This window comes from Lytechinus pictus, chromosome 12 (assembly GCF_037042905.1).
Source record: "Lytechinus pictus isolate F3 Inbred chromosome 12, Lp3.0, whole genome shotgun sequence".
NCBI lineage: Eukaryota > Metazoa > Echinodermata > Echinoidea > Temnopleuroida > Toxopneustidae > Lytechinus > Lytechinus pictus.
Window position 1 is genome coordinate 15,106,215 of NC_087256.1, and position 16,232 is coordinate 15,122,446.

At 38.8% G+C, this 16,232-nt stretch overlaps 1 protein-coding gene across 5 annotated transcripts in view; it reads left to right on the plus strand.

Annotated features, from left to right (window-relative positions):
* LOC129272447 (kinesin-like protein KIF20B) overlaps positions 1 to 16,218 on the plus strand; it is a 47,696-nt gene extending 31,478 nt beyond the window's left edge. For 4 of the 5 annotated variants that reach the window (XM_064107178.1, XM_064107182.1, XM_064107181.1 and 1 more), the window contains 9 exons: positions 141 to 332; positions 965 to 1,075; positions 1,631 to 1,699; positions 2,329 to 2,519; positions 3,076 to 3,190; positions 4,304 to 4,417; positions 4,953 to 5,079; positions 11,971 to 12,215; positions 12,839 to 16,218. In XM_064107178.1, coding sequence (XP_063963248.1) covers positions 141 to 332; positions 965 to 1,075; positions 1,631 to 1,699; positions 2,329 to 2,519; positions 3,076 to 3,190; positions 4,304 to 4,417; positions 4,953 to 5,079; positions 11,971 to 12,215; positions 12,839 to 12,937 — 1,263 coding nt within the window. In that variant the 3' untranslated portion in view covers positions 12,938 to 16,218. The remainder of the gene's footprint in view (positions 1 to 140; positions 333 to 964; positions 1,076 to 1,630; positions 1,700 to 2,328; positions 2,520 to 3,075; positions 3,191 to 4,303; positions 4,418 to 4,952; positions 5,080 to 11,970; positions 12,216 to 12,838) is intronic. The other variant, XM_064107180.1, reaches the window with a different exon arrangement.
* Positions 16,219 to 16,232: the final 14 nt, after the last annotated feature.

Genomic DNA, 16,232 nt, shown 5'->3' on the forward strand with positions numbered 1-16,232 from the left:
AGCCCAACTAGAAGTTGGACCAAATTGGACTAGTTGCAATTTGAACAATGGTTAGTACGCAAACTGGTTGTGGGCAAACTTTGATTAGACTCAAGTTAGCAGGCGTCGACCAATTAATTTACCGTTTTATTGTGTGCTAGGAGCAAGAAAGTCAGATAGCGGATCTCTACAAGCAGCTGGAGGAGAGAGACGCTAAGGTGAAGGAGACTGGAGAGACCATGACGGCTCAGCTTTGTGAAGAAATCAAGATGCATGAGGAAGCCCAGAAGGAAATGCGTGACACCATCCTCAAGAACACACAAAATGAAACAGAATCCGAGAAAGTTATTGAGGTATGTCAACACTTGAGCACGAGTGAATTTGGTGCTTTATTCATGTATGTAACATTATGGTTATTATTGTTGTTGTTGTTATGAGGGAAGCATCAAGGTTCTTTTAGAAAATGTTGTGCCTTTTTTTATAAGAAAGTAATATTTGTCCTTGTTCTTTGATATTCAGAAGCTCAGAAAGTGATTGCAGTATGTTCACGCAATATTTTCATATTGATGGTGACGATGACAATAGAGTCGGGGATCAGTTGGATTCCTTAAGGTGAAAAGTGACGGCCACATTGTCCTTATTCCATATACACAGACAAAGCTGACAACTAGTATTGACATTAGTACTGAGAACTTAGAAGAATACTGATGGCTTCATGCAAATTGATCATTTCTAAAGTTTCATTTTTATGTGTTGTCCTATAATGGTAATTCTTTGAAAATGCTTATTTTTCAGCGTTTAAACCACTGAAATGATATTGTTCAGGTTGGCAGCTCTGAACAGGAGTTTTTTTAGGCATCATATGCTGAATATCAGATGCTCTCTGTAAATAATCTGTTTCAGATCAGTGTTCAATTTGCTACTGATATTGGGTATGACCTTTGATATTTTCACTGTTATATGTTTGCCATGTTGTACTTCACAGGACCAAGAGGCATCTATTGAAGAATTGAAGGCTGTTGTTGAGACCAAGGAGAAGCAGATTGAAGAACTCAAAGAATCCCTCAGTTCTAAAGATGAAGAGATAACAGAAATGGTAAGAGCATTTTTGGAAAAGAGATTTCCTGAAAATCTAACAAATTGTGTTTATGAATATTTGTATGAAAAAATGTAAGGTCCCAATCACAAGAAAACACCTGAAAAGAAAAGTTCATTCTTTTTCACCTCAGTTTTAATAATAATAATAATAATTGATAATATAGGATTTGTACAGCGCACGTATCCACCTTGCTAGGTGCTCAAGGCGCTCCTATATTACCCCGGCTAAGCTAGTCTACCGATTCTAGTTCACACAGCTTTTTGAGGAATTACTTCCTGCCGGTACCCATTTACCTCACCTGGGTCGAGTGCAGCACAGTGTGGATAAATTTCTAGCTGAAGGAAATCACGCCATGGCTAGGATTCCAACCCACGAACCTCTGTTTGAAAGGCGAGAGTCCGAACCACTAGACCACGACGCGCCCAGTTTTGATGTACAGAAACAAACAAACAAAAAACAGGGAGAGTTTTAATAGGTGTCAATGAAAGAGCGTATGACACTGAATTATGACTTATATTTTCATCTTTATATGTTTCTTTTCTTTTCATTCAGGGTATAAAACTTGAAGCAACTTCCCAAAAATCATCCTCTGTTGAGGAGTCGCAGACACAGACAGATCAGGTAACTCGTTTTTTGCGACCACCGGAAAATTGACAGAAGTTATTGTATATTTAGAGTTTGATTCTGACAGAGGACAGTCTCAACCTTGAATTGGATGACCCTTGCAAACTTTACAAAGAAAAGAATGTTCACTACCATATGATGATGATGCTCTTGGAGAAAATCTCAAGATTAAATTTCACCAGCCTCTTGATGATATTGAGAGTAGTACATGTAGTTAGTCATAAATATCATGTAGATTTATCAGAACTTTTCTGTCTTTTCAAACATTCCTTTTCATCATATCTTTCCTTGTGGAGAGCACAATAAGCAGCACGTTCTTAACAGGCATGATTGTGGGCAAGTGCAACCCAAAAAAATCTACGAAGGCCAGGGATCCAATGGGCCGCCAAGGCCCCTGGAGAGATGATAACCAGCCATATTGAAGAAAATCTGACTATTTTAGACAGGTCATGAGAGCATTAGAATATCAAATTTTCTTTATAATCAGATGGAGCTTATTTCAATAGCTTTACTTTATTTTTCCTTCTGTAATGAAAATGTTACTAAGCACTTAAGCAGCATTTATGGAGGTACCTCCATGCATCAATCTCATAGAAACATTAGAATATATTTCTCCTCCTTTTCAGACGGAATCTTCTTACTTCACCTCGTCCTCCGAGAAAAGCGATGATGAGCAATCTCGCAAGAAGCTCACCGGGATGCCGTCTACTACCTCCCTGGCCTCCACCATCTCAACCACCAGCACTGAAGACGATGATAGTATCATCATCATTGAGCCTGAGGATCAAGCGGGATACAAGGCTGGTCGCCTGTCAAGGTGCGCATACCTACAATCTCTGTCCATTCTGAATTCCCCCCAAAAATTATGTATAGTAATGTGTAGGGATATTGATTGATCGTGTGACCAGGGGCCCGTAGCATGAAGCATTGCAATCATGGTAGAAGAACATCTCTGTGATTGATTGCATTGACTACAATGTACGATCAATCGTGAAAATCAAGCGTACGATCAATTGATAACCTTTGTGTTACAGTACCCAGTTATGATGGAGCTTTCCCAACTTATGTCACCTAAGAGGAAACAAAAGACTCCTATAATAATAAGTTGTTTGCTACTTGTTTTCCCTTCATTACGTTAATCGTTACTTATATTATGTGCTCTTTTGTTTTGGTATGTTTTAAAATCCTATTCATTACTTCGCATGTGCTTCTATCATGATGAATATCTGCACATTACAAGTGTACATGTTTATATAAAGAGTCATTGTTTCAGCAACTGACCTATTCCTTAGAACATGAATCAAACAAATTATCTGGTAAGCTACAATCTTTTTAATCCACTGCACTTGATATCGTTTTCCATTCCTTATCAGAGTTGAGATAGATGCTACCCCCCTTCAGAAGAAGCCATCTCGTAAGGGACGTGCTGCTAAGGTCACCAAGACATCCCTAAGGTCATCAAGAAAGAGAGGAGGAGGTGGAGACGATGTGAGTTTTTCTGTACTGTTTTCCTGCTTTTGGTTGCTATACTGTTGTTTTAGTGATACAAAGCATTTTTCTTTTCTGTTCACTTTTAGTTAATCGTTTTTTTTTTTTAATGCCTGAGTATGTTAATTCAGAATCACATTCTGCGATGATTTCCACACTTGCAACAACAAGAATTTAGCAACAGCAGAACAACAAAAATCTATGCCTTCTAGGTTGAACCCTTACTAAACCGGGGGGGGGGGTCAATTTCACCCCCCCCCCCCTTCCAGCAACAAATTTCGTCACTACGCCATCGTGTGACATTTTTTGACCGCGCCGCTCTCTGACTTTTTACTTTCAAGTCTTGCGCATTTTTTAGATCAAATTTGCGACACCCGGGTACGTGGTTCCGAAATTACGCAACATTTTGTAAGTGCATGTCAGACCCGAAATTGCTCAAAAACGTGATTCCATGTACAAAGTCAATGCAAATTGTGTTTTTCAACCCAAAATCATAAATGTATGATTATTTTTACTTTTGTTGGTTTAAATGGATTTATTTTATGCTATTTATGATCACAAAAGGGTCCCCAACAAAGTTCATCGGAAAAAAACAATAAAAAACAAAGGTTTGAAAAAACACAGAAATGCATAAGAATTTAAAAAAACAAAATGCATGAGAAATAAATTATATTTTAGCAATTTTTTGTAGATATATGTTAGAAATGTAATGATTGATACTCCCACCAAAAGATAGCATTCTACTTGCTATATAAATTGAGTTAAAGGCAAAAACATACACAAAAATACAAATTTAGGGCAAATTTCATACGCTTATTTGCATATGAATTAATAAAGATATATAAACAAATAATTTTTTGAAAATTTTACCATACAGTCTTATAGTTTACAGTCGGCTCTACACGCGGCGATCGCGCAATCAGCGGCTGAGATCTGAGGGGGGGGGTCAAATTGACCCCCCTCCCCAGTATATACTGGTGTGAAATAGCCCAGTTAAGATAGGGTTAAGAAATGCAATGGAAGGACTACTTAGACATCATTTATGTGTTTGGTTTGCTTTTCTAAGAAAGTTCATTTTATTAACCATTATTATTTGAATAACTTTGAACTCAGGACCAGGACGTTGAGTACTCAAAAAAGCTCAAAGGAGATGATGGTGTTGGTGTCAAACCAAAGGGTCGTCCACGTCGTGCCACAAGGGCATCAAGCAAGACCAGTCTCCATGAGGTAATGTAACTCATGACAGGGTTCATATGGATCAGAGAAGAGACGTTTAAAGTTAACAGATATTCTCGGAGCAAAAATTTTGGAGCTTCTAATTTTTTCTCAGAAATCAAGGAAAATCATTTTTCTTTAATTAATACATTTGACAAAATTCATATTTTGATCTTTGTCTTTCTCTGTGTGCATATTTGTGTATGTCTATGCCTCTGTCATCAGTCTCTCCTTTTCTTTCTAATATGTTGCTTATAATCCATATACTTATTACAGTATTTCACAACCTGAAACAAAAGCATATATTGCATAAGATTAATTACAAACTGTTCTCCCCCCATCCACCTTCTTTATGGTTTTGATGGGAAGGAGAGGGGATGTTCCTTGTGCCAGTCAGTCTTGTCTGAATTTTATGCTCTTGAGAATCTCTGTAAATTGACTGTTTATCCTGAAAAACATAATTCACCTGTTTATCATGTAATTTCCTCCATGTCGTGACCCTTGTCTTTCTTTTCCTCCCATCTCCTTTTTTTCTGCTATCTTACAGGAGATTGAGAACCAACCAGAGGATGGTAAATCCCCTTCGACATCATCCCACTCAGATAGCAGTCAGAGGAGAGGCCCACTGGCTAGGATCAATGAATACTTGCAGAACTCTCCTATTGGAAAGTCTGGTGAGTGTTAAGTAATAGGAGATACCAAAGGCCCAATGAGATATACCCGCAAAAATGTTGTGATAGATGACTATTTCAACGAAAATCATGTAACCCTCTCATTTTCAATCATGATTCCTATCAGTGTTTCAGTCCCAACATCAATACAGTGAAATCAGGATTCCCAGCCCATCAGGGAAAATTATTTTTGCTTTTTTTCCAGTCAGGGAAAAATCAGGGAATTTGATAGAAAATACCTCAAATCAGGGGGAAAAATGCCTCAAATGAGGGAAAAATCTACAGAATTTTGTTTGGCCCAACAGTCGAAAGCATGGTAGTCAGTCAGACTCTGTTATATTTTGTTGCATATCAAAACAGCATCCATAGAATGACTAGTTATGGTGGTACTAATTAGTTTTACATTATTGTCTTTATACTGAAAATACATGTAATTCACTCCAAGAACTTAGAAAACATGCAAAACTAGGAATGGGTTTGAATAATTATCAGGGAATTTTTAACTTCATCAGGGAATTTTATTTTCTTGAAAAGCTGGGAACCCTGGAAATGTGTATACTAAGACCACCCAAGGAAGACATGGTATTTATTGACAGATTCCTTTAATACATGTGTCACATCTGGGAAAACTAAAAAAAATGTCTTTATAAACGGATACATGTAGGCCTTGTATACAGGTCATTGATAAAACAGGTTTAAATTTATTGATTGCTTCAAAAGTCACCCATAGTCCAAATGAAAATATGTATTTCTTTTTCAGGAATACTTCTTATGATATGTTTGGAATTAAAAGCCTTTATTCCGTCTGCATGAAACTCGGATTCATTTTTCATTCATTATTCATGTAACTCTCACAGTAAATGTATAGGTTTTTCTTTCTGTTCATACCTTCATAACATATTCCACTATTAGTAATACTCGTAAATTTCATAATGGTCTTTTGAAATTCATAACATTAACTTCAATACACAAATATCTCTACTCTGGAAGTGTAGCTTGCCTCTTTGTAAAAAAAATAAATGCAAAATATGAAGTAATTATGCTCAAATATCATATTTTTGTCTTTCCCCTTGCTCCTTCTCTTATAATGCTCTCCCTTATTTATAGTGTATGATACTGGTGAGTAAATGTGCATGATTTGATGGTTTTAGAAATCCACACTGCTTGAATTGTATGTGCTGTGTTGTAGCACTCCCTCTTGCTTTTCCTTTCTCCCCTCCCTCCTACCCACTCTTCCTGGTTTTCACCCCCACCCCCTTCTCCATTTCTCTCTCTCTCTCTCCAACTACCTTACTATCTGATCTCTCTATAACTGTCTATTCAATATATCTATCCATTTCTTTATCATGTATTTATCTCTTGATCTTGATAAAGTTCTTGTCGCTGTTTCACAGAGAGTTGGATGTGACTTTAATAGAGTCAGATTTGATTCCTAATTATGAGCCGTACGCAACAATACTACATTGACCACATTTTTTTTAGGAGAATGCATACTTCTCCATGGTCATCAATGAATTCACACATTAGTACCATGTGTGCAGAAATCTAGCATTGATTTTTTTTTCAAAGTTTGAATTCATTGTCAGATGAATAAAAGATTATAAGAAATTCATATGTGAACGATGTGATCCAAAACCATTTAAAAACATGTGAAAATCTTAATTTATATATTTTTGCCTAATTAAAAACACTGGGGTTCCAACTTTTTCTACTTTGCATGAAGCCAGATCTCTTGCATGGAAAGCTTTCTAATAACAAAACAATAACTAAATCAATAAAATTATTGTGTAAGCTTGGAATGTATAGAACTGTTATAGATGAGGTCTTTTCCCTTCTAACCAAAAGTGCTATTAAATGAAATAGGATAAGGAAACTTATTCCCTGCATTGTGAGTATCTCTCTATGGTGGCTTGGGAAAGGTATCTTTATTCTAATAGAGGCCAAGCCAGTCTGTCAAAACATCACAGAGTGGGAGCTAAAATCACATACAATGGTCAAATCCAAATTTTCACGAAAAAGTTGATCATTGTTAACATTATTGATTTTTTTCTTAAATTTTTGATAAGTCACACTTTCCTGTTGCTCTTTGTGAATCAGCAGCCTAGACTTTGAATAATGTAAAACATAATTGCTTAGCTCTAGAAGCTTATGTATAGAGAGATCTATATAATCACATAGATTATTAATTCCAGCTTCATACATGTAGCTTTCTAGAAATTTGTAAAGTTGCTGTTCTCTGTTCGTTACTATTCCTTGTTTTTCTCATTTATACTCGTGTATCCACCAATTATTATTAGAATGCTCATGTCTTCACAGAGAGGGGGATATCTTATACTGTATACTAGAATATAAAATATGAAATAACAATTCTTATAGTAGAATTTTTCTACACATATGAAATCTTCCTTCTTGTTATATGTGTTCTGTTCATACAACAAAGCAATGTAACTAGTAACTACTGTCTATTGATTTGTTTATGACCTGGCTGAGTTGCTAAATGTTTGTTCCATTTTTCTCCTCTTCATCCCTTGCATGATGTCTCATATTTTGTTTGTTTGCATTGTTTATTTTCTTTGCGCCCATTGATCTTATTTTTCAAATGCATTGATGATAAATTGTCTGCTTACTCACCTATAATTGGAAATGTATACTAACTCTTATACTGGGAGAAATATTGATTTAATCGCATCTTATTTCTATTGCATTTGGATTCATTTTCTGTTGCATTGCTTTTTAATTGTTTTGCTTTTATCATATGCTCAATATGATCGTTTAATTTCATGTTTCACCTCCCTTTGTTTTATAAATCACTTTCCTAAATATTCTTATTCCCTCATATTTGCATTTCCCCCTTTTCACCTCTTTCTTATTTCCCCACTGCATGCTCCACCCCTGCTGCTGCTCTGGGCAAACCTTTCCTATTTCATCACTGTATACTCCACCCCTGCTCCTGCTCTGGGCAAACCTTTCCTTTTTCATCACTGTATACGCCACCCCTGCTCCTGCTCTGGGCAAACCTTTTCTATTTCATCACTGTATACTCCACCCCTGCTCCTGCTCTGGGCAAACCTTTCCTTTTTCATCACTGTATACTCCACCCCTGCTCCTGCTCTGGGCAAACCTTTTCTATTTCATCACTGTATACTCCACCCCTGCTCCTGCTCTGGGCAAACCTTTTCTATTTCATCACTGTATATGCCACCCCTGCTCCTGCTCTGGGCAAACCTTTTCTATTTCATCACTGTATACGCCACCCCTGCTCCTGCTCTGGGCAAACCTTTTCTATTTCATCACTGTTTACTCCACCCCTGCTCCTGCTCTGGGCAAACCTTTCCTTTTTCATCACTGTATACTCCACCCCTGCTCCTGCTCTGGGCAAACCTTTTCTATTTCATCACTGTATACTCCACCCCTGCTCCTGCTCTGGGCAAACCTTTTCTATTTCATCACTGTATACTCCACCCCTGCTCCTGCTCTGGGCAAACCTTTCCTTTTTCATCACTGTATACGCCACCCCTGCTCCTGCTCTGGGCAAACCTTTTCTATTTCATCACTGTATACTCCACCCCTGCTCCTGCTCTGGGCAAACCTTTCCTTTTTCATCACTGTATACTCCACCCCTGCTCCTGCTCTGGGCAAACCTTTTCTATTTCATCACTGTATACTCCACCCCTGCTCCTGCTCTGGGCAAACCTTTTCTATTTCATCACTGTATATGCCACCCCTGCTCCTGCTCTGGGCAAACCTTTTCTATTTCATCACTGTATACGCCACCCCTGCTGGTCTGGGCAAACCTTTTCTATTTCATCACTGTTTACTCCACCCCTGCTGCTGCTCTGGGCAAACCTTTTCTATTTCATCACTGTATACTCCACCCCTGCTACTGCTCTGGGCAAACCTTTTCTATTTCATCACTGTATACTCCACCCCTGCTGCTGCTCTGGGCAAACCTTTTCTATTTCATCACTGTATATGCCACCCCTGCTCCTGCTCTGGGCAAACCTTTTCTATTTCATCACTGTATACGCCACCCCTGCTGGTCTGGGCAAACCTTTTCTATTTCATCACTGTATACTCCACCCCTGCTCCTGCTCTGGGCAAACCTTTTCTATTTCATCACTGTATACTCCACCCCTGCTGCTGCTCTGGGCAAACCTTTTCTATTTCATCACTGTATACTCCACCCCTGCTACTGCTCTGGGCAAACCTTTTCTATTTCATCACTGTATACTCCACCCCTGCTGCTGCTCTGGGCAAACCTTTTCTATTTCATCACTGTATACTCCACCCCTGCTCCTGCTCTGGGCAAACCTTTTCTATTTCATCACTGTATACGCCACCCCTGCTCCTGCTCTGGGCAAACCTTTTCTATTTCATCACTGTATATGCCACCCCTGCTCCTGCTCTGGGCAAACCTTTTCTATTTCATCACTGTATACTCCACCCCTGCTCCTGCTCTGGGCAAACCTTTTCTATTTCATCACTGTATACTCCACCCCTGCTCCTGCTCTGGGCAAACCTTTTCTTTTTCATCACTGTATACGCCACCCCTGCTGGTCTGGGCAAACCTTTTCTATTTCATCACTGTATACTCCACCCCTGCTCCTGCTCTGGGCAAACCTTTTCTATTTCATCACTGTATATGCCACCCCTGCTCCTGCTCTGGGCAAACCTTTTCTATTTCATCACTGTATATGCCACCCCTGCTCCTGCTCTGGGCAAACCTTTTCTATTTCATCACTGTATACTCCACCCCTGCTACTGCTGTGGGCAAACCTTTTCTATTTCATCACTGTATACTCCACCCCTGCTGCTGCTCTGGGCAAACCTTTTCTATTTCATCACTGTATACGCCACCCCTGCTGGTCTGGGCAAACCTTTTCTATTTCATCACTGTATACTCCACCCCTGCTGCTGCTCTGGGCAAACCTTTTCTATTTCATCACTGTATACTCCACCCCTGCTCCTGCTCTGGGCAAACCTTTTCTATTTCATCACTGTATACTCCACCCCTGCTCCTGCTCTGGGCAAACCTTTTCTATTTCATCACTGTATACGCCACCCCTGCTGGTCTGGGCAAACCTTTTCTATTTCATCACTGTATACTCCACCCCTGCTCCTGCTCTGGGCAAACCTTTTCTATTTCATCACTGTATACTCCACCCCTCCTCCTGCTGTGGGCAAACCTTTTCTATTTCATCACTGTATACTCTGCTCCTGCTCTGGGCAAACCTTTTCTATTTCATCACTGTTTACTCCACCCCTGCTCCTGCTCTGGGCAAACCTTTTCTATTTCATCACTGTATACTCCACCCCTGCTACTGCTCTGGGCAAACCTTTTCTATTTCATCACTGTATACGCCACCCCTGCTGGTTTGGGCAAACCTTTTCTATTTCATCACTGTATACTCCACCCCTGCTCCTGCTCTGGGCAAACCTTTTCTATTTCATCACTGTATACTCCACCCCTGCTCCTGCTCTGGGCAAACCTTTTCTATTTCATCACTGTATACTCCACCCCTGCTCCTGCTCTGGGCAAACCTTTTCTATTTCATCACTGTATACTCCACCCCTGCTCCTGCTCTGGGCAAACCTTTTCTATTTCATCACTGTATACTCCACCCCTGCTCCTGCTCTGGGCAAACCTTTTCTATTTCATCACTGTATACTCCACCCCTGCTACTGCTCTGGGCAAACCTTTTCTATTTCATCACTGTATACTCCACCCCTGCTCCTGCTCTGGGCAAACCTTTTCTATTTCATCACTGTATACTCCACCCCTGCTCCTGCTCTGGGCAAACCTTTTCTATTTCATCACTGTATACTCCACCCCTGCTACTGCTCTGGGCAAACCTTTTCTATTTCATCACTGTATACTCCACCCCTGCTCCTGCTGTGGGCAAACCTTTTCTATTTCATCACTGTATACTCCACCCCTGCTCCTGCTCTGGGCAAACCTTTTCTATTTCATCACTGTATACTCCACCCCTCCTCCTGCTGTGGGCAAACCTTTTCTATTTCATCACTGTATACTCCACCCCTGCTCCTGCTCTGGGCAAACCTTTTCTATTTCATCACTGTATACTCCACCCCTGCTCCTGCTCTGGGCAAACCTTTTCTATTTCATCACTGTATACTCCACCCCTGCTCCTGCTCTGGGCAAACCTTTTCTATTTCATCACTGTATACTCCACCCCTGCTACTGCTCTGGGCAAACCTTTTCTATTTCATCACTGTATACTCCACCCCTGCTCCTGCTCTGGGCAAACCTTTTCTATTTCATCACTGTATACTCCACCCCTGCTCCTGCTCTGGGCAAACCTTTTCTATTTCATCACTGTATACTCCACCCCTGCTACTGCTCTGGGCAAACCTTTTCTATTTCATCACTGTATACTCCACCCCTGCTCCTGCTGTGGGCAAACCTTTTCTATTTCATCACTGTATACTCCACCCCTGCTCCTGCTCTGGGCAAACCTTTTCTATTTCATCACTGTATACTCCACCCCTGCTCCTGCTCTGGGCAAACCTTTTCTATTTCATCACTGTATACGCCACCCCTGCTGGTCTGGGCAAACCTTTTCTATTTCATCACTGTATACTCTGCTCCTGCTCTGGGCAAACCTTTTCTATTTCATCACTGTTTACTCCACCCCTGCTGCTGCTCTGGGCAAACCTTTCCTATTTCATCACTGTATACTCCACCCCTGCTCCTGCTCTGGGCAAACCTTTTCTATTTCATCACTGTATATGCCACCCCTGCTCCTGCTCTGGGCAAACCTTTTCTATTTCATCACTGCATACTCCACCCCTGCTCTTCATCGGTAACCTCCAATTACTAATATCTTTCCCTGACACCAAACCCCAACATTCATTGCCATTGCAACACCATAGTCGAATCATCAGCATGCTTTGTAAATTTAACTCCATCTGTTGTCCGACCAGCCAAACGACTGGTTGACACTGCTACAGGTGCTGCATCACCGTCCACAGAGGTTGAGAAGCCCCCTTCCCCGTCCCCACCCAAGGCCGTTGAGATGGATACCTTTGTCCCGTCCCTGGCTCCAGAGAGGCAGAAGAGAAAGAGGAAGCTATACAAAACTGATATTTCTGCTCCATTTGAAGCTTCCCCTCACGAGGTAAGATTCTTTATATTTGAGAAAATCATTCTCCCTACCTCCTTCTGATCTACAACTCCCTCCCTCACCAAATGGCTCAATTCAATTCATACAAAGAAGTAAGTTGATCAACTTGTGTGGGAACGAGGAAACTTCAAACAAATTCATTTTGCTCAAAACCATTTCATTCAAAAGATGTACCTTTTTCATTCAGGTGAAAAATGTTGGTGTTTAGATTTCGCAAGATCTTTGAACCAGGAATATACCAATGTAAGATCTTCTTTTATAGTGAATGTCGATGTAAATGTAGGTGAATCTAGGTAAAATCTCTTGGAGCCACAGAAATCTGTTTGACGTAGGTGAAATTTTACTAAGATGTTAAAGTAACACATGTGTACATATTCTGGTCTGAATTAATGATTCGAGTGAGGCGATTATCTAACGGAAGGTCGACTTATGCGTAGTCTACCGTAGGTGTGGCTTGTTCAGTTATGCACCCTTTCTCTTATGAATGTAGAATTATTTCTGTCTTTTGAGTCTCTATCTCTCTCTTTTCTGTACATGCAGGTTAAGATTGATTTTATTGTCTCATTAATGATGCATGTTCTCTATCTCTTCTTATTTCCCCATTCCCCACCTTACAGATGATCAGCCGACAATATGTGGGCGAGGCCAAACCATCCGAGGGCTCTACAGTTACCGTTATCACCCGAAAACTTCGCTCTCGAACCAAGAGACACTGAACCATTTAGTACTATTCTTGTATCATGTGCCTTAATAATAAGGAAGCAGAAATCTTATCAGAGTGTGGATTCCAACAGTATCAACATTGTCTGTACATTTAGACTACCGTATACATGGTTATAATGTCTGATATGAATGCATTAAGTATGAAGCTAATTGATTGACTATGTGTTTCCATTTTCACCGATTTCCACGGTGTTTCTGTTCATGTCCATTTGAATGTCCAACCTTTTGGAATATCTGGCATATTTCAAAGTACCTTTGCCTGTACACAGTAGTGACTAGTGAGGTCAATTGAAATTTGGGATACAGCTCCATCTGAGATGGGTTTACACTAGCAGGATTTACATGGTCCACTGCATTATAGGGAAAAAAGCATACAGTTCTGTATATTACATGGTGAATGTGTCATTTTGTAATTTGAATATTCATGTTTAAATTCCAAATCCATTTTTTAGGGCGTATGTTTCAATGTCGGGTTCTTATTTCTGGTGTCTTCCCCCCCCCCCATCTTCTATGTTAATTCACTTTTTTGTTAGCATTGAATAGTATATATTGACAGATTTGTGAGACTATATATTGGAATGGATTGTCCCAGAATATTCATATTGTTTGGTCAGTAAAAATCCAAGCAAAGTCTGAAAAGAAGAATTTTCAGAAACACAGTCCATAATTGTGTTATTTACTCTGGAATAAAAGAAAGACAAACTCACTGATACTTAGTGTAAATATGTATGATATATATGAGTAGTTTGTATTTAGCCGAATTAAAAAAAAAGACTGATTACGAGATATTTGGAAAATACTTTGTTTTACATCTGCCCCCTTCACTCCTTCCAAACTTCTAGTAATTTTCAAATTCCTAATAACTGATCAAAATTTTACAGACATGACTCTTCAGGTCATCAGAACACAGACATTTTGTTGAATTTGTGAATAGTGTAAAAGTATTGCAGCATTTTTACAGTTGTTGTAAAGATCTGAAGTCGCTTATACCTTTATACACCTTGAAGATATTTTGTTTAATGGTGGGAAGGAGTCAACTAAATTACTTCAGAATAATTTGCTGCAAGATGCTCTTCTATATTTGATAGCAGTTTGGTTTCACTCAGCAATGTGCAGAGTATTTAGTGACGCAGAAATAAATCAATAACTAAAGGACTGTATATAGAATGATGTCTGATCTTGGAGCTTGATGATTGGTTGTTGCATTCATGGAGCAGGCATATATCACATCGTCAAGCTCGGACCAAAATCTGGCCAAGATCCTTCCTAAATAACACAAGAATTATTGAACCCACGGTTATAGAGTAACTTTTAGCTTTTATGGATTAACAAACTGCAGATTATACATCCATTTTGAGTTTGCAAAAACATTTAAAAAATACTAAGGGAGTGTGTAGTGTAGCTGTAACTATGTATAGTTTGTAAATAGAAAGCAAAACTTATAAATCTTGTTATGACAAATGTTTACATGATGAGAAAAATCATGGTATATCCTGCTTTAATTTCATTTTAAATGTGAAAAAGAGGTATATATGTGTATGCAAAACATGACAGGGGTTATTTGCATGTACATGTAGTAATAGTGCCAATTGTGGCTTTGATGAGAAAGGAATAGACTATTTTTGTTCAAAATGCAGACCTAAAATGCGATACTATTTTTAATATGAAAGTAGCCTTAATGATGAAAACATTGAGGCATGTGAGCTAGCCATTTGCAAATAGTGTCTAGTTCATTTGCAGTGTACATTTTATTACATCTACCAAGATGTAATTAAATTTGATACTGTATGTAGTGCATGGATCTACACAGTACTTTGTATTCATATTGCATTTATAATTCAATACGTCATTTAATGTAGACAGATAAAATGGCATGAAAAACTGAAAGTATGCATGAAACCATGGAATTCATCATCTGTTTTATAAAAGAATGAAATCTGATATCAAGATTGAAATTAATGGATAATGTGCGAAGTTGAAACCACAATTAGACCCTTCTGCAACAGGTTCCTTACAAAAGATCTGTGATTGATTGAGATTGATTAAAAAATTCAGAATGGCTTCAATTACAGTGCCTGAGTCTCTATGTCTTGACAGCCTTCAGGATCATGAAAATTGCCTTAAACCAAAACATTTTCATAAAAGTGTTCAATAACTGTACAGTGTAACATGTTCTGTTAGCTAATCAGATTCCTCATCACTTCCATTCCTGTCAGCTATGGTGGAAAACTTTTGAAACTATTTGTTAAGATTTGATTTATTGGACACTTAGTCCCACTTTATTCAAATGGGGTATCTCATTTTGCTAAAAAATAAGTGTTCCAGTCATTTGTAATGCATATCTAACTTATTATGAACAGCTTCAGGACACATCTCCAGAGTTTCAATTGGTATAGCATACCAGTATACATGTCAAGGTACCTTTGCCTATGTCGGATCTTTTTGGACACCAGTAATCTGTTTGACTTTAAGTGTATAACACATGCTTTGCATAATCTGGGTCCATCTTGCGAAGAGATGTGATTGGTCCGATCAACCTCAACTGTATGGAAATCCATCAACATCATATGACATAATTTTTCCTACAAGATTTTTTCACTGTCTTGTTTAAACAAAGAGCATACCAAATTGTCAAAAAAATAATGAATGTATGAGTATACAATATTCCTATACATCACATCTAGAAAACATTTTGAACAAACGTGCATATTAGATGCTGGAGTTGCTGACTTTGCAGCGTTGTGGTAGATTGGATCAAGCGCAACTCTGTTAGACAGGGCCCTTGTGTAAAAATTTATCTGGCTTAGGCATGTTAGATGTAAAGTCAACTTAATAAGGACTTCCTCGGGTTGACCTGTATTTGGAGTTTAATAGGCTGGAAATTAGAATTGGTTGCTTTGTTTTATCAGGAATATTTTTATAGGAAAATCGAATATCACAGAATATATCTTGAAAATCAATAGAATTCAACAGAGCAAAAGAAAAGTTGGTTGCCTTGTGAATTCAGGAATTGATTTTTAATCTCTTTTGTACATTGGGATTCTGCTGCGGCAGAATGCATGCAACGTATGTTATTTGGGAAGTTAAAATCAGTTGTTGCGTGTTAGTATAAGATGTGTTGTATAATCTATATATTATAATATTGTTCCTACTGTACGCTCTTCAGACTTCTATTTTTAGGACTGCAAGATGCAAGTGTACTTTGTAAGCAATATGATATTGTTATATAAAGAAGCTTCCATTAAAAGCAACATAAGTTTGCTTATCTTGCAAATTTTCTGTGTCAAT